Genomic DNA, 23934 nt, shown 5'->3' with positions numbered 1-23934 from the left:
TCGAACTTAGTATAATTTGACTTTCTAGCCAACTTAGTGATTACTATACTATCTTCCTTAGTTTCGTTCGGGAACAAAATATGTGGTGAAAACTTTCGGATGGTCAAACACAAGAATGGAACTGTAGGGCCATCCGCATCATTAACCCCCCTACAGTTCCAAACCATAATTCTCATTGTTTCCCTTGAGGCTGATCAGGCTCAGCCTCCAAGCCCTTTGACGCAGAAGTAGAAACCAAAAAACTCTCATTTCCCTCCTTCGCTATCGAACCTTTCTTCATAGAATACCTCGGTTGTTCAATTATAAAATTTCCCCAATACATAGTAGTGACAAAATCATTCATTACCTTCTTGTATTCATTGCTCTGATAACCGAGGATCCCACGCCCTTGCATATTTTTGTTGCAACACTTGTATCAGTAGACGAGCTTAAATCAACATCCGCTATCCTCTTTCTAGCTGGCCTTCCCACCTTCTTGCGTTCATTGTATTCTTCTTCAACCGGCTCGCGAATTAGGAGTGATTGCTTCGCCTTCCATTCTGCAGGTATCAGCTTGCCACCAGAAAAAAAGTTCTTGAGCGCTCGATATTCTCTTACCTTTTTTCCTTTCCTCCGCGCCTTCACCCCCTTCCTTTTTCCTTCCATACTTTCATAATCAGCATATAGATTGGAAAGCATAAGAGTTTTCACCCTCTGTTTATCTGCTTCCAAATTCGCAACTTTAATTCCTTTAACATCATCCTCCACGAGAGCATTGAAAATCTTGAGATTTTCAAACTCTTCACGAGGTATATCCCTTGCCTAAAAGTGATAAGAGCTTGAAGATCCAGATTGAAGGGAAGAGTGAGACCCTGGAAGTAGGAGAGGAGATTTGGGTGAATCAATGTTGTTTAAATCCTCCCACAACTACGACCATGATTCCGACCTCGAGTTTGGGAACGAGTCCTCGGGTATATACCCAAAGTACCAAAACTCTTGTTGTTGGGTTTGAACATTGTTAGGATCCTCAAGAACTGGTCTAAATATATCTTCTTGATTTGGGCTGGATTGCCAAAACCGTCCCCTTGATCATCAAATGGAACTTGATATGGATCATTCGGATAATCTCCCACAAATTGACCATCTATATAATTATTTTCACCATCATCTTCTTGGGCCGGACTGTAACTATTCGAGTTGGGCTGCATTGACACTTGCGATTGCACAGGCCCACCAGTTGGTGGATGACGCATTCCAAAAGGTGGGGTGTCCGATCCAGAACTTGGTTGTCTCAGAGAATTAGAAGATCTACAATTATTGTGTGAAATACTTGGAATTGGGCCTTTTGGAAAGGGAGGTTGTGCATTTATACGCGGAAATTGAGCAATTAATTGTCGCATTTTGGGCCCAATCAACAGCTGCAGACTTTTTCTCTTCTTGAACAAACTCTCTCGAGACACGTAATGTTTCTTCACTCCTATTAAAGCCAATAGGTGTCTTCAGTGAATGTTCCATGTGGCCCTTTCGCTTAAAAGAGTGTGTCAGCCTTGTAGACAATTTCCACCGTGTAACTTTTTGGGGAGACTCAATAGCTTTTACCTTCAACTTCTGTGTGCCACGTTGGATTCCACTATCCCTTCCTTCTTAGATCACTGGTTGATTAACCTCCACGGAAGTTCTTTTTGAAGCAGATTTATCAGAATTCAAGAGAACCCCATCAACCTGCATGGCACTTTTCCCCTTGTCTCCTGGCTTCACATTGCACACATGAGGCATTCTTGCACCCAAAGATGCATCAGACTATGAAGAGTATGATGAACTATGTCCTGGATATTGTCTCCTTCTTCTTCTTCTTCTTCTTCTTCTTCTTCTTCTTCTTCTTCTTCTTCTTCTTCTTCTTCTTCTTCTTCTTCTTCTTCTTCTACTTGGCCCAGCTTCTACACGGTAAGTCTTCATTGAGGGTGGATCTTAACAGTAGGGTCTTGGATTGTTGTGTAGGGCTAGTGGTTCGGTTTTAAGTCAACTTAGGTAGCCTGGCCAAAGTTGACTTGTTGTTTCCTGTTTTGTTTCCCAAAAGTAAACTAAATTAATCTGAAAGTTAATTAAATCTCTCTCAAAGTAAACTTAATAATAATAATATAGCGTCAATATTTTTCTATCCTTCAAACCTATTAGCTCAAATGGCAGAGCACTATGAAAATGCATAGGAGATGTAGGTTCGATTCCTACATAGGTTGTCTCAAAGACTTAACTTATTTTAAAAAGAAAACTCAAAGGTAAATACAAGAAACAAAAAAGTAAATCAAAATAACTCAAAAGTAAATCATAAGAACTATAAAGTAGATCAAAGTATCTCTTAAGTACATGTACAATTGTTATACGTTACGCTAAACAACAAAAGTAAAGAAAGTTACAATGTTACATATAAATTTACATGGAAATGTTCAAATGTAAATGAATTTGTTCCAAAAGTAAACTAAAATTGTACTACAAGGTCCAAAGCAGGACAACCTTAATTTGCCTTCCTGTTTCTTACACTTCTTGAACAACCCCTAAGTACTAAAAGAAAACAAAATAACTGATTTAGCAGCTGCTTCTATTTTAGTTGTTCCCTTGAAGAAAAGTAGGTGATCTTATTTTAGTGGATTTAAGACAAAATAAAGTAATTGGGAAGGAGATGGGTGAAATCTAAAAAGTAAATAATAAAAACCTAAAAGTAAACAATAAAACCCAAAAAGTAAAGGTTTTCCAATTAAAAGTATATATAATGTAATACAAAAAGTAAAGACGAGCCTACGTGGGATTCGAACCCATATCTTTTGCGCTTATGCAAAATGCTCTTCCAATTGAGCTAGTAGGCTATTATTTAAAAATAGATTCGGGGTAATTAGAAAGCATTAACATATTTTTCTTTTGTGCACTTTTAAAGTAGATAAATGAAGGAAATAATGCCCTTGGTCCAAGTATGCATTTAATGTTAAGTCTAATAAATGCGGTTCAGTATTAATTAACAAGTTAATAATTCAGTGTGATCAAGTGAAGTGTATGCCTAGGTAGAGGCCGCTTCAGTTCAAGTGGAATTAATGATATTAATCCATAGTGTACTCTTGACTGAACCCGTAAGGTCACACAAATAGTACGTAAACGGATCAAGTATTTAATGGCATTAAATACTCCATCTATGGATATTCGGAATCGACGGATCTTGGTTTCAGTGGGAGCTAAGATCGTCAAAGGCAAATAATGAATACTCCGGAAACGATGATATTGCCGGAAACGGAAATATGGATCGTATCGGAAATATAAATATTATCCAAGTGGTAGATGTTGCCGGAAACGGAAACATGGTACGTATCGGAAAATATTATCGGAAATGGAATATTGCCGGAATCTGAAATATTGCCGGAAACGGAAATATTGTCGGAATTGGAAATATTATTGGAATCGGAAAATAATTCCGGAAACGGAAATATTAAATAATTGTTTGAAACGGAAATTAATTCCGGAATCGGAAATGTTAAATATTGTTCGTATCGGAAATGAATTCCGGAATCGGGAAATTAATCGGAAGCGCGTCGTACGAATTAGCATCGCACGAGACTTGCTAGACGAAGGCCCAGCACGAAGCCAGGCCCGCGTCCAGCAAGCCAGCGCACCACACAAGACAGCCAAGGCCACGCCAGGCCCAGCGCAAGGCCAGGCCCAGCAGGCCCAGGCGCGCGCGCGATGGGCTGCGAGCTGCGCTGCTCGCGTGGGCCGCAAGGCATGCGTGGGCTGAGCACCCGCAAGGGCGAGGCTCGTGTGCGTTTGTGTCCGATACAAATCCTAAATCTAAAGGGATTCGTTCAATGATTAAAATTCCTAATCCTAATGGATAAATTAGTTAATAAGAGTTTTAATAAAATTCTAATTAAGCTAATTAGTATCCTAGTAGGATTCCAATTCCCTTTCCATACCCCTATAAATTTGTGGCCTAGGTTCACAATATAAGGACGAGTTTCAAGTATTCAAAGTGACTTTTTGAGAACAAAATTCAGTCATATTATTGCCCCATATCAGCCGAATATTACTAGTACCTTAAGGGCGATTCTAGTTAGTCAATCTTAGCGGATCCGAACGTGCTGTGGACTATCTACGGAGGGACGACACTTGGAGTCCCAAAGACTTGTTCTTGTTCGGTTCGGGTGCAGCAAGGGAGGGCACGCTACAAAGTGTATGCATTCTAGACTAATTATTTGGTTATGTGCAATTAATTTGAATCCTGGCATATAGGTTTTTCCGCATGATTTATGTTGTTCATATGTATCATAACCTAACAATAAATAACCGGTAAAAGTAAATAGAATCGATTAAAAAGTAAAGATCATCAAAAAGGAAATTTATTATATGCACTATAACAAAGAGGTGTGGCCGGAATCTAGAAACCTGGTTTAGAAATACCCTTAAGATGGTGGCTTCCTAGTGTACTAATTGTCGAGGCTGAAAAAGTAGGCATAAGTTAACAATAAAGGTTTATTAAAGGTGAATCGGCTCAATACTATCAGCTGATTCGTCTTGGATTCGAGGTATCCCAAAAGGCCTTTTAATTTCAGTGCATACTAAATGTGAAAATCTGTAGAAAAATTAATGGTCTGATTAATCTGATGTCTGACAATATCTGCAGGGGTACAAGAATATCATGGAGAACTGCCAAGAGAATGCCATGATCTTGAAGGATGGTATTGAGAAGACAGGTCGCTTCAACATCATATCCAAAGATATAGGAGTTCCACTAGTTGCATTCTCTTTAAAAGACAACAGCCTCCACAATGAGTTTGAGATTTCAGACATGACTTTACACCATATTAGTTACGCGTCACTCTAACATTTTATGTTCAAACGTTTAGACCCAGGGTCCTAGAGATACAAGAATGGTCATCATTCTAGGATATGGTTGTTGATTTGGCTACACAAGATCTGATGTTGTTCTAGTACACAAGCATGATCATAACTTAAAATAACTTCATTGTAATCATAATGACTAAACCAGACAATAGGAACAAGAGAATGTATAAATAACGCAGAAATCCATACCCTCATGATAGAATTACCCAGAAATCCCCCCATCCCAGTTCTCATTAAGCCACTACAGGTGCATAACTCCCTTATGCTAAATTTAACTTTCAACTTCAAGTCTGCAACTTCCGTCAATTCACGAGGCTAACGCTCCTCTTTCAATTCTAAAATGTGATAAACAATCACCCTGTCTAGGGATAAGGATTGGTTTACAAAAAGCTTTTCCAAAGTAAGTACTATTTGAAATTACAGAGTATTCTATAAAGAATGTGTCTGCAATTCTGCATCATAAATCAACATATTGTTTGAAAGATTAATTGGCTAAAGTCAATAGATTTGAACATGACCAACTTATTTGAAAACAAAGGAAGCAACTACGAGTATGAGCCTATGAATATGGCATGTTGGTCACATAAAAGAAATCTAAACAAGACATTAGCACCTTAATGTGCCTCTTGCCATTATGTCAATCTATTAGCTGCACCAACAAATGCATGTTCTTGGTCTGCAGCAACAATCCAAATAGAAAGAACAGGTTTACGACAATCTAGTAGGAACACCCAAGAGTGCATATAAAACAAGATAATGTACAAATAAAGCTTACTAAACCAATGAAACTGATCTACTTTGATGGCCAGGACTCCAAAAAGAGCAGGCATTAAATGTAATTACCACATCCTTCGATGATGGATCATTTGATGATCTATGACGTGAATTATCACCTTGCAAATCCGAGCCTGGATGATTTCTTCTAGTAAATGCCTCCATTGCGCCAGAAAATCTATCCAGGATTTCTTATCCCCCTAGAGAAAAAAACGAACAGTTTGTAATGTTGGTGAAGTATAGAACCTTAAATAAAATGAAAAATGTATATGTGCTACAAAATACCTGACGTCCTCTCAGCTCTTTCAGCAGAAGGTCCAGGATTTAAAGCTGGTTATCCAATTCGAGCATAACACCTAGCTAATTCCAGAAAATCAAAGACATCAAAAGTAAAACCCTAAATCGGAAGATTGAATCAAATGAATTCCATTGAAGGAAACTATAATTCAACGGAGTCAATTAAATTCCAATAGATAAACCTAATTCCACAAAATCAATTGAATTCCAATACATAAACACCTAGCTAATTCCCTCCAAAAAAAAATAAAAAGAAAACCTAATTCGAAAGATTGAATCAAAGGAACTCAATTTAACAAAACTACTTATTCAAATAAATCAATTGAATCCGAATTAATTAACCTAATTCCAAAAAATCAAAAGAAAACCATAAATTTGAGCAAAATGAACTCGAAAGATTGAATCAAATACATAAATTTCAATCTAAAAATTAATTGAAGAAATATACAATATTAACCGAGTAAAATTAACTTACCAAATTACTGATTTTCAAGAACGATGAAGGTATTGGATCTGCGAATTTCGGCAGAAGAGACATAAAGAACGGAGGAGAGAGATCGAAAATGGCGGAGGAGGTTGAGAGAGAGAGATCCTAGGAGATAGAGGAGGGAGGAAGAGAGAGAAAGAGATTCTGAAAATTGGGGGAGTGGGAGAGGTCATACACCTCGGGTAAAATTACTAATCTACCCTTAATATTTCGTTTTCTCGGGTAGATCTTTGGCCGTTGGATTGATTTGATAGACGGCTGAGAGCCTGAGGTTAGTTCTCAGTTCTCATCTTAGGGGTGGTTCTCACTAGATCCTGATTCTCTCTCTCTCTCTCTCGAATACCCCCGAGTTTTACCATAATTCACCAAACGCCCATCAAGTTTCAACAATTCATAAAATAAATACCCCCGAGTTTTACCATAATTCACCAAACGCCCATCAAGTTTCAACAATTCATAAAATACCCCTTGTAGACACCTACTTTTGTACCCATTCCCGAAAGGGAAGGTTCGATGATGAAAGCGTAAATCTCCACTTGACAACACATCTCCTATAAAATAACGGATCTCAATTCCCCTTTTCATTTCACCCGAAACTTGCTATTTATAGAAACCTGTTATTTATGGAAACCTGCTAAAATTAGTAACCGCCGTAATGGGTAGTTGTTAAAAGTGGCAAGTCATAAAAGATAGAAACCAGTCAGAATTAGGTGTTGCACTCCAACATAAATCCTAAATGAGATAGAAATTATGAGAGAATCCTATCCCCACTAGTGGAAAAAGGGTCATTTGCATCGCACTTTTAAGCATATTTGCGTCGCACATCGTGCGTGGCAAAAGCTCTCGACGCAAATGACTAAAAGTCAATGTGCGACGCAAATGACCCTTATTTGCGTCGCACAATTAGCAAATGTGCGTGGCAAATAACTTTTCAGGCACCATGTTGAAAAGTCATTTGCCACGCACATTAGCTAAATGTGCGACGCAAATAAGAGTCATTTGCGTCGCACATTTAGCTAATGTGCGTGGCAAATGACTTTTCAGGCACCATGTTGAAAAGTCATTTGCCACGCACATTAGCTAAATGTGCGACGCAAATGACTTTTAGGCGCTAAAAAAAAATTCATTTGCCACGCACATTAGCTTAATGTGCGACGCAAATGACAATTTTAGCGCCAAAAAATTAAGTCATTTGCCTCGCATATTGAGCTAACGTGCGTTGCAAATGACTTATTTTTTTAAAAAAAAAATTCGTTTTTTAATATTTCAGTTGGAAATTCCGACATGATCGTCTTTGAAATTAGACGCTTCATTCCCAATACCGGGAATACATTTATAAATAATACCTGTCACAAAAGTTTACAACGTAATTAACGTTCCCAATAAAAGGCAATTAAATTCGTCATAGATCAACCAACGTACATGTTACAACAAACATAAAATTATTACAACAAAGGTACGTAGCTAGCTAGCTAGAGATCAAGTTCATATTACAAATTAAGCTAAAAATTCGACATTGTTCATGAAGTAATCTGCCCAAAAATCTTTCACCTCATTAATCTCCTCCGGTGAATAAGGCAATGTTCTTGAAAAATCCTAAAAAAGTGTAAATAATTCAATTTATCAACGATTGATCAATATAATAGTTTTGTGTACTTCAATTTATTATATAAAGTACGTAGTTTATGAGAACATACCTTAGTAAGATCTTGACTATTACCATGATTCATTATTATGTCGTACATAAAACGCATGACGTAGTAGCCACAATCTAGTGATCCCGGTTGTTGAGCACATTAAATGCATTAAAATAAATAACACAAGTAAAATTTCTATCACATTGTATGTTATAATTTTGAAAAACTTGCTTCTTAGGTAAATAATAAACTAATTATACCTGTGCTGGAATCCATGTTAATTTAGTTCCCTTAGATTGTCCACCTAGTCTCTTGTAACTCCGAAAAGCACTACACATTCGATAAAATATGCAATTATATATACTTTGTTTACACATGTAAATGCAAAGAATATTTTACATGTAAGTGCAATTATATACTTTGTTTACACATGTAAATGCAATTATATACGTAGTAGCCACATTTAAGGCTAATTGAGTCGTTCTAGGTCATTTTTAGGCAAAAATGATGTTTTCGAACCCAACTTTGAACTAAAGAACCTAAGGAATGTTTTCAAACTTATTACACGTCTCATATGCATAGTTATAACTTTCTAAGGCTCTTTACAATCTATTATTTCACATTTAAGGCTAATTGGGTCGTTCTAGGTCATTTTTAGGCAAAAATGATGTTTTCGAACCCAACTTTGAACCAAAGAACCTAAGGAATGTTTTCAAACTTATTCTACGTTTAATATGCTTATTTACAACTTTCTAAGGCTCTTTACAATCTATTATTTCACATTTAAGGCTAATTGGGTCGTTCTAGGTCATTTTTAGGCAAAAATGATGTTTTCGAACCCAACTTTGAACCAAAGAACCTAAGGAATGTTTTCAAACTTATTACACGTTTAATATGCATATTTACAACTTTCTAAATCTCTTTACAATCTATTATTTCAGATTTAAGGCTAATTGGGTCGTTCTAGGACATATTTACGCAAAAATGAAGTTTTCGAACTCAAACTTTTAACTAAAGAACCTAAGGAATGTTTTCAAACTTATTACACGTTTAATATGCATATTTACAACTTTCTAAGGCTCTTTACAATCTATTATTTCACATTTAAGGCTACTTGGGTCGTTCTAGGACATATTTACTGCAGTTTGGAAAATCATCAAAATTAATTACCTTCAAAAGCAGGATTTTTAAAAAAAATAAAGAACTGATCAGTTCTGAATTCTGACCAGTTATGTCCACTGATCTGCACAGAACTGATCTGAGTTGTGCAGATCAATGCACAGAACTGGTCAGTTCTGATCAGTTATGTGCACAGCTCAGATCAGAACTGTGCAGATCAATGCACAGAACTGGTAAGAACTTACCAGTTCTGTGCACTGATCTGCACAGTTCTGATCTGAGCTATGCAGATCAGTGCACAGAACTGATCAGACTGACCAGTTCTGTGCACTGATCTGCACAGTTCTGAGGTACACACGTCGCACAGCCACAATATAAGAAATTATTAAGCAGTAAAATACAGAGGTCCAAAACTGACCAATTGAGCAATTTTATATCGTAGAATCTTAAAAATTATCTGCTAGAATTTTAACTAATTTGGATAGAGCATGTACCTGCAGCACATTTAGCCAGTATGTTAAGCACACTTTACCATCGGTGCTACCAAGAAAATTCCATGCACTCCATAAAGCAGGGTCTTGACTCTTGAGGCATGAAACTTGTATCACGGTGAAGAAATATATCACTGCAAGCATACAGTTCAGAAAAAAAGTGAAACAAAAATGCAATAGCTTTAACATTTACAATCAATATTTTACAAGTCAGGTGGGAGAAGGCGATAGTACTCCTTGGTATAATAGCCGTCTGCCAATATGCAGCTTTTGAATTTTGTTCACGATAGATGAAAAAGAACTTTGACAAGATTACATGTTGATTAATATGTAATGGATATTCATGCTTGTTTTTATGACGTAGCGACCCTCTCTAGTACAACAGACTAATGAGTGATGAAAATGTGTCAAGGAGAATAAGAAATTGATATTATAATACAAAATATTCAAATGTAATTTCAGAAACCCATAGCAGGAAATCCCTAGTTTGAAGCTATCTTGTCAATAACTTCTTAAAGACAACCAAGATATAGTTAAGACAACCAAGATATACTCCAAAAAAGAAAAAGAAAAAAAACGAACCTGATGACATATTGAAAAGCACCCAGTATTCTCACTTCGTCATATGTTGCTTCTTTTCCTAATATTCTTATGGCATCTGGAGCATGGAGAGCTATAATGCATCCATCATACACGTGCTGTGAACCGTCACGAAAAGACAATGTACAGCCTGCACAAGCATTGACAATTCTTGTAGTAAATCACTGAATCACATAGATGGTCCATGAATTAGGAAGAGGGGCATCTTCGCCCTCAATTAACAATAAAAAGATGATTGCATTGAGTTTACTTTTCTTCCTACTATATGAACCACAGATTAAGAAGGCCTCAATTTTCATTACACAGCCCAAGACTAACAGGCACATAAATCTTTGCACCATAACTAAGATATTTACTAAAACATATTTTCATCTGTAGTTCTTCAGATAATGGATTAATTTCCTTGAAAAGTACATATCCATAAATTTCCTATCTAACCACCTGAAAATCGTGTAGGTTTTAGCTACCGGATTTTATAAAGAAAGTCTAGAAAATGAAGCTTGCAACAAAACCTAAATCCTAAAATGTACCCAATTAAAATTCAACAAAACCTAAATCCTAAAATGTACCCAATTAAAATTCAACAAATAATATCAACAATTATAATTCAATTAGAATGCATAATTAAAATTCAATCATAATATACACAATTAAAATTAAAATGCACAATTAAAATTCAACTAAATATCTAAATTAAAATTCAATACCTAAGAGATGAGAGAAGAAAGTGAACAAGGGGAGCGGAGAGGGCGGCGGCGTGGGAGGCTGCCGTGCCGTGGACGATTGTCGTGGGCGGCGGCTCTAAACAGGGAGCGAGGGTGAAGCAGCTCAGTGAGGAGCGAGGGTGAAGCAGGAAGGACAGTCAGCGCAAGGCAGAGACGACAGTGAAGCAAGGACAGCGAAGCGTCGAATTGAAGCCGCCAGTGGGAACAGCGTTGGTTCGTGGGTTTCCAGAGTAGATGCGTTGGTTTATGGGTTTCCTTGGGGAGTAGCAGTTGTTTCGAGAAACCTAAGCGAGGATAGTGAATTGCTTGAAAATATTAAGTGAGCGCAAATTTGAAAAAAAAAAATTAATTCTAACACATCTGCGTCGCACATTTGTTAATCAGCGAGGCAAATGACTCTAGGATGCTCCCAGAGTCATTTGCCTCGCAGATTAACAAATGTGCGACGCACTTGATTGAGTTATTTGCCTCGCAGCTTTGTTAATCTGCGATGCAAATGACTCTGGGGGAATCCTAGAGTCATTTGCCTCGCAGTTTAACAAAGCTGCGACGCAAATGACTAAATTTTATGCTAAAATTTGTCATTTGCGTCACATGTTCAGAATGGCGTGGCAAATGCGGGGATGCAAATAAGCGTTTTTCTACTAGTGCCCTGATATGATTCGGAAATAAGAGTCACGTATTAATTAAAATCCTAACGAGCCTAGAGTTCGTAACGGGCCCAGACGCATCCCGTCACAAGGTTAATACGCACTAAAAGACTCAATTAAATCTCAAATACTCCGGATTCTAGGAATCCGAATCTAACTAAGGAAAACAGCCCAGATCCTATTTTCAACGCCTGGCTCTGGGCGCCGAAATCTTCGGCGCCCAGGCCTGGGCGCTGAAAATACCTGGTACGTGTTTTTTCCTAATTCCTCGTGGATTAGAGTTCTACAATTCTATCTTTCCACGAACTCTTTTCTATAAATAGGGCCTTAAGTTCGACGTGAAAAGAACAATAACACACAATTACTATTCTGAGTATTGACTCTAAACCCCTAAGCCTAAGCCTCACGCTGCAAAACTGATCACGCGTTCTGTCGCAATCGATCCATAAATCGAACAGAACGTATCCTGTCCCATAATTTGAGATTCGTTAAATAAAAAGGAGAAATAGCAAAGTCAAAGTCGTTAGTTTTCTGAGAACCGTTACGCACCTCTCAAGGGTGCGTCGTAATGTGTCCCTTTTCCATGGTTTAATTTCTTTCCTCGCCCTTTTATGAACTGTTAAACTAACTAAAAACTGATTGTTCGATCACGCTTAATAAATATGATATTTTTGGGAAATTGGATTATCATGCTAGGTCCCTTAGAACAATCTAAATCAGATAATCGCGCTCGATCTAGTACTATATGTTGCATATTATTAAAATCAACTCAGATTAGTTTAATAGTTAACGCATGTCCCTTCAATTATTTATGCTGAGCTAGTAAGGATATCCTGCCTCTGGAGTTATCAAAGAGCGAGTACTCCTCTCGGTAGTTACAGTCCCCCGAACCCTCAATCTCTACCCTGCGGGTGTACGTTGAGCGATCCCCACCACCAGGGATCACAAGGGAACCTACGGCCGTCGTGGTCAAACATAATTGCACTCCCTTTATGTCACGATAACCGGTTTTTGTCAGTTTTTCTCATTGTCGTTAAAAACTGAATGGCGACTCCTATATTACTAGTCAATTGGGTGTAAACTCACAGGAAATCCAATTACACTTGATTTGACAAAAAGAAGCGTCACACCCACGAGGGACGAGGTCACGCATTAGCCTCGTGCTTTTTCGACCCCCTCACAGTGGCGACTCCGCTGGGGATAGTGATGGAAATACTCGTGCTTGTAGGTAATCAAAATAGCCGAAGGGTGAAACGATCCTACCCCGCGTTTATTTCCCCATCAAGTTGGGACGACCTGAAAATCAGCATATTAATGTGAACGGGCAGAACCGCATAACGAATCTTGCCTCCCTTGGTGTTTCATCTCGGGAGTTGGGACTAAGGGTACCCATCGCCAACCGGGGGGTGCATACGCTTCGAATGTTGTCCACACGGCACTTTCGCTAGTAGGACACCCGTCCCAAACCCAATCGCTCGCCCACTAGGTCCCTCTCGCCTGCATGCCCCGGCCCCTTGCCTTGCACTTCCGGGTTGGCCTTCTGGGACGAAATTCGTCTGTTGAAAGCACTACCCCGACCGGGGCATGTGGTGGATCTGCGATAGAAGCGGTACCAAGCCAGGCGCAAATAACTACCCATAGAAGCCTATCATAAACTACATGACATATTATTATTGCCTCATGATGGAATGTTAGTTATGTGTAGCGAAATATATGATTTCGTGTGACAAACTATCCTAGAAAAACCAACGACCTTAAAAATTGCCCAAACATTCATAAACCAATTTGCCAAAGAGTTATACCGAAATACGTGTTCCGCAAACCCGAACGATCGCCACAAAAATAAGCGACGCTCGGGATGGCCTGTAACGAATCCCACAAACGCTGCACAACGCGTAAAGGACGTTATTAGGCAAGCACGCAAAATCAAAGTCGCATAAACAAAAGTAGACGCAAACAGAAAACGAGAACTAGCCAGGGACGCATTTTCAACGCCCCTAGCTGGGCGCCAGAATTTCTCACGCCCTACGCTGGGCGCTGAAGTCGCTGCTTGGCCTTCTGGTCAGGCGCAGCAGCCTCGGTGCCCGTGCAAAAGGGAAATACGTAGCACAAAAAAAACCGTTCGTAAAAAGAATTGCTACGAGGGCGTAAGGAAAGCACTCGATTCTAAAAGCGACTCATAAAAAAGAATAACTCTTTGCGTCGTTGTTAGGCCTCCTACGACGACAATGCTCGGCACCAAAACCGAACATGCTAATAATTATGAATGTCACACGGGCAAGTGTTTCGAAAATCCAAAGAATGACCAAAAGAAAGAACTAAAAAGTGTACCAACAAAAGAAAGAGTGAAAAACCAATAGAGAGAGTCAAAGTCTAGACTAAGTAATACTTGAAACTTTGGGGCCTAAACTTTAGCTTATCTTATGCATAGGATTGGTCCTGCCACTTGGTGCCGATCAGGAAATTAACGGTTAGTGCGCCTCGAAGATACATCGCCAACACCAGGTTTAGTGACTCCAAGCTCTGTCCGTTATCCCTCATTTCAAGGATCTCCGCTTCCCCAACCTCGATTCGCACCCTCAAACATGTCCATCGAAGAATTGCGAGACCAGATGGCTCAAATGACCCAACTCATGGGCCAACTGAAAATGGAAAACGAAGCCTTAGCGGCTGCACAAGCCAAAAATAACCTCGATAACGAGAAGAGGATTGAAAAAATGGTCCTACAGCAAACCATGGGGAGCAAGTACTTCTCCCTCAATCCTGAACCTTTTCCTGGAAAACTACCAGAAAAGTTTAGTTCATATGACTTACCAAAGTTTAAAGCCACGGACAATCCCCGTGATCATCTATTGAGCTTTGTGAATGCCATGAACTTGAAAGGCGTGGACAAGTCCATGTACTTACCTGCCTTTCCTTTGTCCTTGGAACCTGTGCCGCTCAAATGGTACTATCACCAGGACCCTAAGCTCTTCCCTACTTGGGAAGACTTTGTCAATGTCTTCATCAAGCAATACTCGTCGAACATGGATTTTCAAGTCACCGTGCGCGAGCTGGAAGTTCTCCTCCAAAAGAAAAATGAGGGTTTCACAACCTACTTTGCTAGATGGAGGGATCAGGCGGCCCAGCTAATCAATAGGCCTCCCGAAACAGAATTGGTCCAAAAATTCATTGACAACCTGGACCCAGCCTACAGACAGCACCTTAGGTACCTGGGACTTGACACTTTCAAAAGAGTTTATGATGTGGGAATAAAGATCGAGGATGATCTCGCAAAAACAATACAAAGTAAACCCTCATACAAAAGCAATACCTACAACAGGGGCAACGCGTCCCCAGCCCAAGAAGTCCATGCCGTAGAGGAGACTCCCGCCCGAAGAAGCCCTGGAAGATGGGTCCGAGACCGAAAGTTTGCCCCAATCGGGTCGACTTTGGTACAAGCCTTTGAAAGACTAACCAATCAAGGAAAGTTGAGACCTATAGGCCCCACCCGTGACCCTCCTGTCAAGGGCAAATATTGGGTCGAAGGTACTTACTGCAAATTCCATCAAGGAAATGGGCATGACACTGAAAACTGCTGGAATCTAAAACATACGATCCAGGACATGATAGAGGATGAAGTGATACCTCTCCCTAACGTTGGCAAACCCAACAACAACAAAAGCCCACTCGGCTCTTGTCACGTCTCTCGCGACCAACCAGAAAATGAGAACTTCGACCCTACGGTGTATATTACACCACAAGGTGCACCACTCACTGTGGTCCCTATGGATCGAATCGAGAGGAAGTGTGCGGTGTGTGGGATGATGATGCTGAAGATATCTACCTATCTCAAGTATCGGGCCAGGACCTCTTTACTGAAACTTGGTCCGGGTATGCTCTCATTGACACCACCCCTGAGGAACCCGAAGTCGACAATCTCACCCGATCCGGAAGAATATACCAACCGGATATTCGCCCACCTCCTATGGACGATATCCCAGTTAGGCAAACTCCTGAGAATGGACGGCACACCACCGTCGCGGAAGTCATTGAAAATCCTCTCTTGAAACAACTAAAAAGAACCAAAGCCGAAATTACCATCTGGAATCTCATGTGTACTTCAAAGAAACATCGCGAAAAGCTTATTCGCTCACTTGACCTCATCTCAGTACCTACAGATATCACACCTGACTCACTGGTTAGCCATGTCACGAGAGATGCCGGAGAAAAAGCCATAGTTTTCACTGACAAAGACTTGCCCAAAGAGGGGGGTGCTCACAATAAAGCCCTCTATCTAGTAGGTTGATGCAAAGGAAAAAACATCCCCCTAGCGCTCGTAGATAATGGTTCGGCGGTTAATGTCTGCCCATTGCGAACCGCCCATTGCTTGGGGCTAGGAAACGATGACTTCCAAACCTCCACGCAAGGGGTACGAGCTTATGATAACTCCCGAAGGCCTGTATTGGGAAAAATCAACCTTACCATACAAATCGGGCCTGTGGCACGCACCACGGAGTTTCAAATAATCGATATCAAGCCCACTTTCAACCTCCTCTTGGGGCGACCTTGGCTCCATGACTTAGGAGGTGTGGCTTCTACCTTGCACCAAATGGTTAAACTTAACCATAACGGGGTAATACTAGAAATCCGCGCCCCTCCTCTCGACGTCAGTTGTACTATAGTTGGAACGGCCGAAACTGCAGACGACCTTTACGGGTTTCAAATGGAAGAAGCAATCCAGTTCATCGAAGATTATGATCTAGCATTCCTAGACCCGCACGCATCCCGACTCATCCCTAAAATGCTGTTAGCTCAAGGCTATTTCCCTGGAACCCCATTGGGTATAAGGAAAAAGGAATGCACATTCCATCCTTTACCCAACAAATCTACTCCCTTTGGCTTAGGCTATGAACCAACGGAGGAAGATATTGCTGACCGCCTGTCTGGGCTACGCCTTAACAAGGCCAATCAAACCACCCTCTTTCCCCCGTATCAAAGAACCCTTAACGGGATGTTCGTTCGGGAAGGAGAAGGCCACCCATGCTGTGATTTCCCTTCAGGATGGCTTGCTAAAACCAGGATTTGAAATCTTCCATGACTGCCACACCTTGGATGAGGCACCCCACCCCACCAAGACTAAAACAGCTAAAATATTGGACAACCAGGCTTTATGGACATTGTTTAACGAATCGAGGCCTATGGAGGACGAGACTGTGATGACTACCCTAGCTTTACAAGATGAAGGTTTCGATCCAACCCGGTTAATCGCTCCTGCATCAACACTAGAAGAGATCGAGAACGGATGGGTGAAGATATATCAGTGGGTCAATGCAAAAGGAATAGAATTCAAGATGAGTACCGGTGAAGGACCAAAGTTTTACAAGACTAAACCCAAGGCTTGAGCCACATAGAGCACCTTAATAAAATGCGCCTAGTAGTTCTTTAGATTGGTAGAAAAATAATAAAGACTTTAGATGGTCCTAAGACCCCTTAGAATATAGGTCAAGTTTATTTCAGTGTGTTTTCCTTACTTTCCAAATTAATAAAGGCGTAATGTTTCTCCTTAAAATTCTAACACTAAGTAAACACCAAATGTACTTGCAAAATACAAAAATAAAGAGGCGGCCCACTCTAGGTCCAACAAACGAGGCCCACTCGGTCTTGAAATAGTGCCATGGGAACCAATTCCCGAAACCCACAAAATAAACCGTACCCTCCCCTTCATATCCCCAAAACATAAAGGTCAACCAGTATCATCATAAAAGTCAATCCATGCAACCCAAAGAAATCAAAGGAAATCAAAATCCAAAACAAATGCAAATGTTGCTTAAAAAGGGAATTAATAAAACGGTTTTTTCATGAAATGCCCCTGAGGTTTGCAATAATGCACCAAATACACCTGCGCGTTTCAAAATTCATAAAATACCCCTAAAGTTCCGTACTGTTCATTAAATGCTCCTGGATTTAACGGACCTTAGCTTGCCGTTAGTGACGTTTTACCAATTTGCCCTTAATTGTTGTTTGGCGCGATTTAGGTAACAATTGTGACTGAAATTCCAAAAAAAAAAAAACTTCTCAACTTCTCTTCTTTCTCTCTCCTTTCCCCTGTTCTTCAACCCTCATCAATTCTACTGTAACTGACAAAATTCTGGGTAGATCTTCAAGAATTTAGTGAAATTTGTTGCGTTCTCTTTTGGCGAGTTCGTGGGTGTTCGTTTGGTGAATTCGCGACAAAAAGGGGGCAAATTGGAGGCGATTTAGAGCTTCGGGTGCAGTGGACGAACAAGGGCCCTTTTCCTAGTTGGATTATCTACTTCAAGGTAATAATCCCTTCTTCGCTGATTTATTTTGCTTGTAAAGTACAATTTTTTCGCGAAATTGATTAGGGTTAGGGTTTTGCGAAATTGTCAGTGATTTTTTGAAATTGTCAGTTGAGATTAATTGATTGGTTAGAAGTTAGTTATTCCTTGGATTTGTTGTGAATAATTGTTTGGTTAGTTGTAAGTTGTGATTGTGACCTGTTGAATTTCATTGTGATCATGATTGTGGTTGTTTATTGATGAATTGTTGTTGGTTGAATCGAAATTCATGTTTTTTTTCCTTAAATTTTCCCTTTAGGATGACTGCAATGTGGTTGTTATTGCATCATGGATCACATAGCTTTGATGTGAGAGTTACAGACATGGAAAAGTATCGTCTTTTGAGGTTGTTTTTGGATATTTTTGAGGAATCTGTTAGGCAGGATGTGTTTTTACCTAGTACATTTGCCCTGTTTATTGAGTCTCCCTGTGGTAGAGTTGAGTTGGTAGATGATAAGACAATGAAGCTAATGTGGGGATGGAATTGGGGTAAGGACACTGCTGAAATATGGGTTGAGGGTACAGACAAACCAGGAGTGGTGTTTAGAAATGTTGTTGCCACAATTGAGCATCATAGGAAGGAGAGTGAGAGAAAGCTCAAAGAGAGACAAGATGAACTTCTTAGGGCTCAAAGAAAGGAGGAAGAGGAAATGAGGAAAAAACAGGAGAGAGAGGACATTTTAAGGGAACTTCAAGAACAAATGGAGTACACAATAGCTGTGGAGGTGACTGTGGTTGATTGTGAGGACTTAAGCACTGAGTATGTGAGGATTATAAGCAAGGATGGTGCTGATGAGGTGTTTCCAGGAGCCTCTCAACCACAACCCACACAAGAATCTTCACCCTCCAAAAAACCTACTTCTCCTAAACCAAAACAAAAGGCCAAAGTCAAGCAAACTACTCCAAAAGCTCCTAAGGTTCCTAAAGCCAAGAAACTGACCCCTAAGAGGAGACCCACCCCAACTCAAAAACAGGCCACACCAAAGGCAAAAAAACCCACCCCAACAACAAAAAAGCCCACCTCAACACCACAGCAACCCACCCCAACTCCAGAACAATCAATCCCACCAGCACAGCAACCCACCCCAACAACACAGCAGCCCATCCCACCACCACAGCAACCCAACCCATCACCACAAACACACCCCACCCATTCCCCACCACCACAGAACACCCAAAATGATCAACCACCCCATTCCCCACCACCACAGAACACCCAAAATGATCAGCCACCCCATTCAACACCAACACAGAATCGGTCTGAAGCTGTTAAAAGGAAGGGGGCCAGAACTAGACCTACAGGGTTCAGGGTGAACAAAGTGACTGCCAAGAAAGCTGGAACTTGGGTATCCAAAGGGAAGGGCATAGGTAGGAAGGGTACAGGGAGGTCAAAGAGTGCAAGGGTGTTCACTGATATTGAGGATATAGGTTCAGAAGAGGAGAGTGAGGATTCAGATTGGGAGGAATCTGAACCAGACTCTGAACTAGAGGAGGATAAACTTGATGATTGGGTTGACTCTGATGTGGAGGCTGAGGTGATAACAGATGATGTGCCTGACTTATTGTTTGAGGAATGTTTGGATGGTTCTAGTAAGATGGATAAGGCCTACAAGAATGGAAAGATATGGACTCATCAACCATATGGGTCCATCAAATTAGAACCTTGGTTGATCTTTCCAGACAAGTCCACTTTCCTAGATGTTTTGAGGAGTTTTTGCATACAAGAGGGGTTTGGACTAAGTGTTGAGAGGGCTGACAGTAAGAGGTACACTGCAGTGTGTGCAATAGAAACTTGTGACTGGAGGATACATGCAAGTAAGATGTTTGACAGTGTCAGTTGGGCTATTAAGGGGATCAGTGGGTGCCACAAAACTTGTGGGAGATTGGAGGAGAACCATGTGGTGACCTCTGAGTGGCTATGTAAGAACATGATGAGTCTAATTGAGGCCAACACTGAAATTCCTGTTGAGACATTGAGAAGGTATGCACAGGAGACATTTCAATTGAGGGTTAAAAAGAGATTGTTGTACAAAGTAAGGAGTATGGCAGTAGAGAAGATACATGGTGGTTGGGCTGAGGCTTATGAGTTGCTTCCTAGGTATGCTGAGATGATTAAACAGACAAACCCAGGAAGTTATGCACTGATTTCATGGGGTGCTACAAGTGGGGATGTGAACCCCAAGTTCAGAGCTTGTTTCTTCTCCTTTGCTGCTCAAGTCAAGGGGTTTTTGAGGGGGTGCAGGCCTATAATTGGAATAGATGGGGCTCATCTAAGTGGGTTTTACAAGGGAATCCTACTCACAGCTGTTGGCATTGATGGGAACAATGAAATAGTTGTTCTGGCTTATGGGATAGTGGACACTGAGAGCTGTGATAGTTGGACACATTTCATGAGATGCTTGAGGCAGATGTTTGAGCAAGAGGGTTGCAACAAAGATGATTGGACCTTCATCAGTGACAAGATGAAGGTATATGTTTATTTTGCTCCTTTTTTGTTTCAATTTTATAATATTGCAACAGATATGATTGGCCTAAAATGAACATATCCTGTGTAGGGAGTTGACTTGGCAGTGAGAGATACTTTTCCTAGAGCTACTAGGAGAGTTTGCTGCCAACACTTGTACATGAATTGCAAAAACAATGGATTTAGTGGATCTGCTTTCTTCAAACTGTTTTGGATAGCTGCAAATGCACACAATGAGTATGTGTATGGTAAAGCATTAGAGAAGATCACTGCTCATGATCCAAATGCTGCTGCATACTTGGACACATGCCAGGAGCAGTGGTCCAGGCATATGTTTGACCCTGCTGTTTGTTGTGATCACAACACAACAAACTTTGTGGAGTCATTCAATGCATGCACAAAACCATACAGAGACATGCCTGTATTCTCATTGTTGGAAGGTATAGCTCACCACTTCATGTTCTGTTCCTTTATTTTGTGATGTTTGTGATGTTCTGTGTATAATGTTGTATGTTGTTGTGTTGTTGTACAGCAATCAGAAAGTGGTGTATGGAGAGGGTTGGGGCAAGATTTGACATGGCAATTGATATGGAGGATGGTCAGTTGACTGAGTATGCCAAGAAAGAGGTGGATGAAAGAACAGGAGAGTCTAGGTTCTGCTATGCTACAGCCTGTGGTGGGGGGGAATTTGAGGTCAGAGATGCACATGTGAACTTCCCCATCAGGTTATCAACTAGAAGCTGTGGGTGTGGGAAGTGGCAAATTTCTGGAATCCCCTGCAAGCATGCACTCAGGGTGATTTATGACCAAAGGCTGAACCCCATTGATTTTGTCTCCCCATTCTTCAAGTCTGCTGCATACAAGCTTACATATGCAGACCACATTCACCCCATGTCAGACCCAACACAGTGGCCTAACTTTTCTCTCCCTACCATTCAGCCTCCAGTCATCAAAAGACAAGCTGGCAGACCTGCTAAGAAGAGAAAGAGAGGACCAAATGAACCCAGAAAGGGGAAGAGAAACAGCAATGTGAAATGTGGAAAGTGCAGGGAGTTTGGTCATAACTCAAGGACATGTAAGAATGGAGGACCAAGCACTGGACCAAGCACTTCAGCAGCAGCAGGAGCAAGTACATCACAAGGGGGTTCAAGGGGGAGGAAAAGAGCAAACACAGCAACTTAACCATGCACAAAGTTAAAAGTTAGTCAGTTTTTGGTGAATTGTAGGTGCACAAAGTTAAAATAGCTTAGGCAATTTACAATTAGTATCACTTTTTGGAAAGAACACAATTGCTTAGACAAGATGTTTTTGTGCAGTTTCAGTGGCATTTGTCCACTTAGAAATCAGTTTTTGTAAAGCTCATATGCTTAAACAAGTGATGTTATTGCTTGAAATTTGTTACAACTCTACTTCATTGCTATCCAAATTAGAAATGCAAACATTATTACACCAATTTTTATTGCAAACTTGAATTGTTGTTTCTGTTGTTTCAGTTTCTTCTTCAATAGCTTCAACTCTTCATGCATTCCCCTGCTTCCTTCTTGCATTCCCCTGTTTTCTTCTTGCATTCCCCTGTTTTCATCAGCTCTGTTTCCCTTGCTTTGAGCTTCATCAAATGTCTGCTCAACAAAACCTTTGCACCACTTGAAATTATCACAAGGATCACACTTGTAGTAAAGCTTTTGCGGATTTTTAGCCGTTTTTGAGCTCCTAATTGCAAATCTTCTCCCACAATTGCAGTTTTTATTTGGAACTCTTAGGTATGACAAACTTGGGATGGAAGAGGATCCGGTTTTTGAATTAGAACTCATGGCTATTTAGGAAATAGAGGGCTAAACATGGAGCAAGTCAAGTGAACAACATCCTTACTTATAGGCAGCATGAACATAACGGCTATATTGAATTAAAACTAGCCGTTGGATTCAAATTATGAAGTTTGGGTATTTGGTGCAAAGAACTTTACAAATAGGTGTATACTATGCAAAACCTTTATATTTAGGTGCATTTTATGAATTTTAAACATGACTTAACGGAGGACTAACGGAAAGTCATAATAGGGGTATTTGGTGAACAGTTTTGAGTAAATAGGGGTATTTTATGAATTTTGAAACGCGCGGGTGTATTTGGTGCATTATTGCAAACCTCAGGGGCATTTCATGAAAAAACCGTTAATAAAATGTAACCCCATCATATCCTTCAAAAGCGACACGCACCTCAACCCACTCAAAAGCCTACACAAAGATCTTCATATCTTCCACACCTTAACTCCATTTTTAAAGCCGTTTCGAGTCATGGATAGAAAAAAATAATCCGGATAAAAATGCATCTCACGCTAACAGTCAAAAAAGCCTCTGAAATAGCCTCAAAATCAATTTTTATACAAAAAAAAAAGCATAGCACTAAAACGAAAAAAAAGAAATAAATGCAAGAACACGTGAAGCAAAGCGTCAAAAACGACCGCCAGAAATCATTTTCAGCGCCCAAGGCTGGGCGCCGAAATCTTTGACGCCCCAGCCTGGGCGTTGAAACTCTCTGCCTGCCTAAATGTTTTTTAGAAGTGCTCGTCATTTTATCTGCACATAACGGAAAAATAACGAACACTTGGGGGTACATCACGTATCCAAATAGGCTCAACAAAAAATATAGCCATACAAAAAGTAGTCGAATTTCATTTTTTTACGCGACTTACGGCAAACAAAAAAAACAGCAGACGAAAATAATGATATTACTTCACTCATTTGACCGATTAAGTAATATGCTACCACCTCAGGGCATATCTATTAAAATCTGGCATCCTAGAACTTATTCTAGCTAGAACTACGCGCGACCTGATTCTGACAAGATACGTAGGCAATCCTTACCAAGGATTCGGTCCAATAAAAAAAACATATATAAATTGTGCAAAAAGTGTTAGACATATAAAAATATAAAAAAGGAGGAGAAACAAAAATGAAAATGAAAAAATAAAATACGCCTTTATTGAATAATAATAAGAAGGAAAACAAAGTGCTAAGAAATGAAAAAACAAACACAACTAAAATAAATAAAGGGCACCTACACCCTAGCAAGAACTACACTACTCTAGTTCTTCCGGATCATCAAATAAAGTCTTGTAGAGGGCAATGTTCGCAGGATCCACCCCCCACAGTCTTCTGCGCTGCCCCAATATCAATCTCCATAAGAACCGGCTCCTGGACACTAACTTCCAAAGGTGCCAAGGCTTCAGAAATATTCTCACTTATAGCCCGCTCAGCCTCAAGGGCACATACAATGGTGGGAGAAGGATTATTATCATCAACTAGACTAGTCACTGTTTCTACAGGCGGCTGGTTCTTCCTAACCCATACATTGTTCCGGCGACGATCTCCGCGAGAGCTTGCATTTCTTTTAACAACAGCAGGCCCCTTCATGTTAGGCATCTTTTTAGGCCTGAAACTGGAACGGGGAGGAACATCCTTTCGCTTTCGATCAGGACGAGCTTTCAGA

The 23934-nt window shown here is 40.3% G+C and overlaps 2 protein-coding genes across 2 annotated transcripts; both read left to right on the top strand.

Moving 5' to 3' along the window:
* The first annotated feature begins 17871 nt into the window (after nt 1–17871).
* On the top strand, nt 17872–20524 carry LOC130461463 (uncharacterized). The gene is made up of 2 exons (XM_056829577.1): nt 17872–17945; nt 18244–20524. Exon 2 carries the CDS (start codon nt 18245–18247, stop codon nt 20522–20524), a length of 2280 nt encoding a protein of 759 aa, XP_056685555.1. The 5' UTR covers nt 17872–17945; nt 18244.
* Nucleotides 20488–22138, top strand: LOC110799903 (uncharacterized). Its single transcript, XM_022005174.2, has 2 exons — nt 20488–20888; nt 20981–22138. Exons 1-2 carry the CDS (start codon nt 20609–20611, stop codon nt 21628–21630), a joined length of 930 nt encoding a protein of 309 aa, XP_021860866.1. The 5' UTR covers nt 20488–20608; the 3' UTR covers nt 21631–22138.
* Nucleotides 22139–23934: the final 1796 nt, after the last annotated feature.

This window comes from Spinacia oleracea, chromosome 5, assembly GCF_020520425.1.
Source record: "Spinacia oleracea cultivar Varoflay chromosome 5, BTI_SOV_V1, whole genome shotgun sequence".
Lineage (NCBI taxonomy): Eukaryota > Viridiplantae > Streptophyta > Magnoliopsida > Caryophyllales > Amaranthaceae > Spinacia > Spinacia oleracea.
The sequence above is the reverse complement of the archived record's forward strand: the minus strand, read 5'-3'. Positions and strand labels throughout refer to the sequence as shown.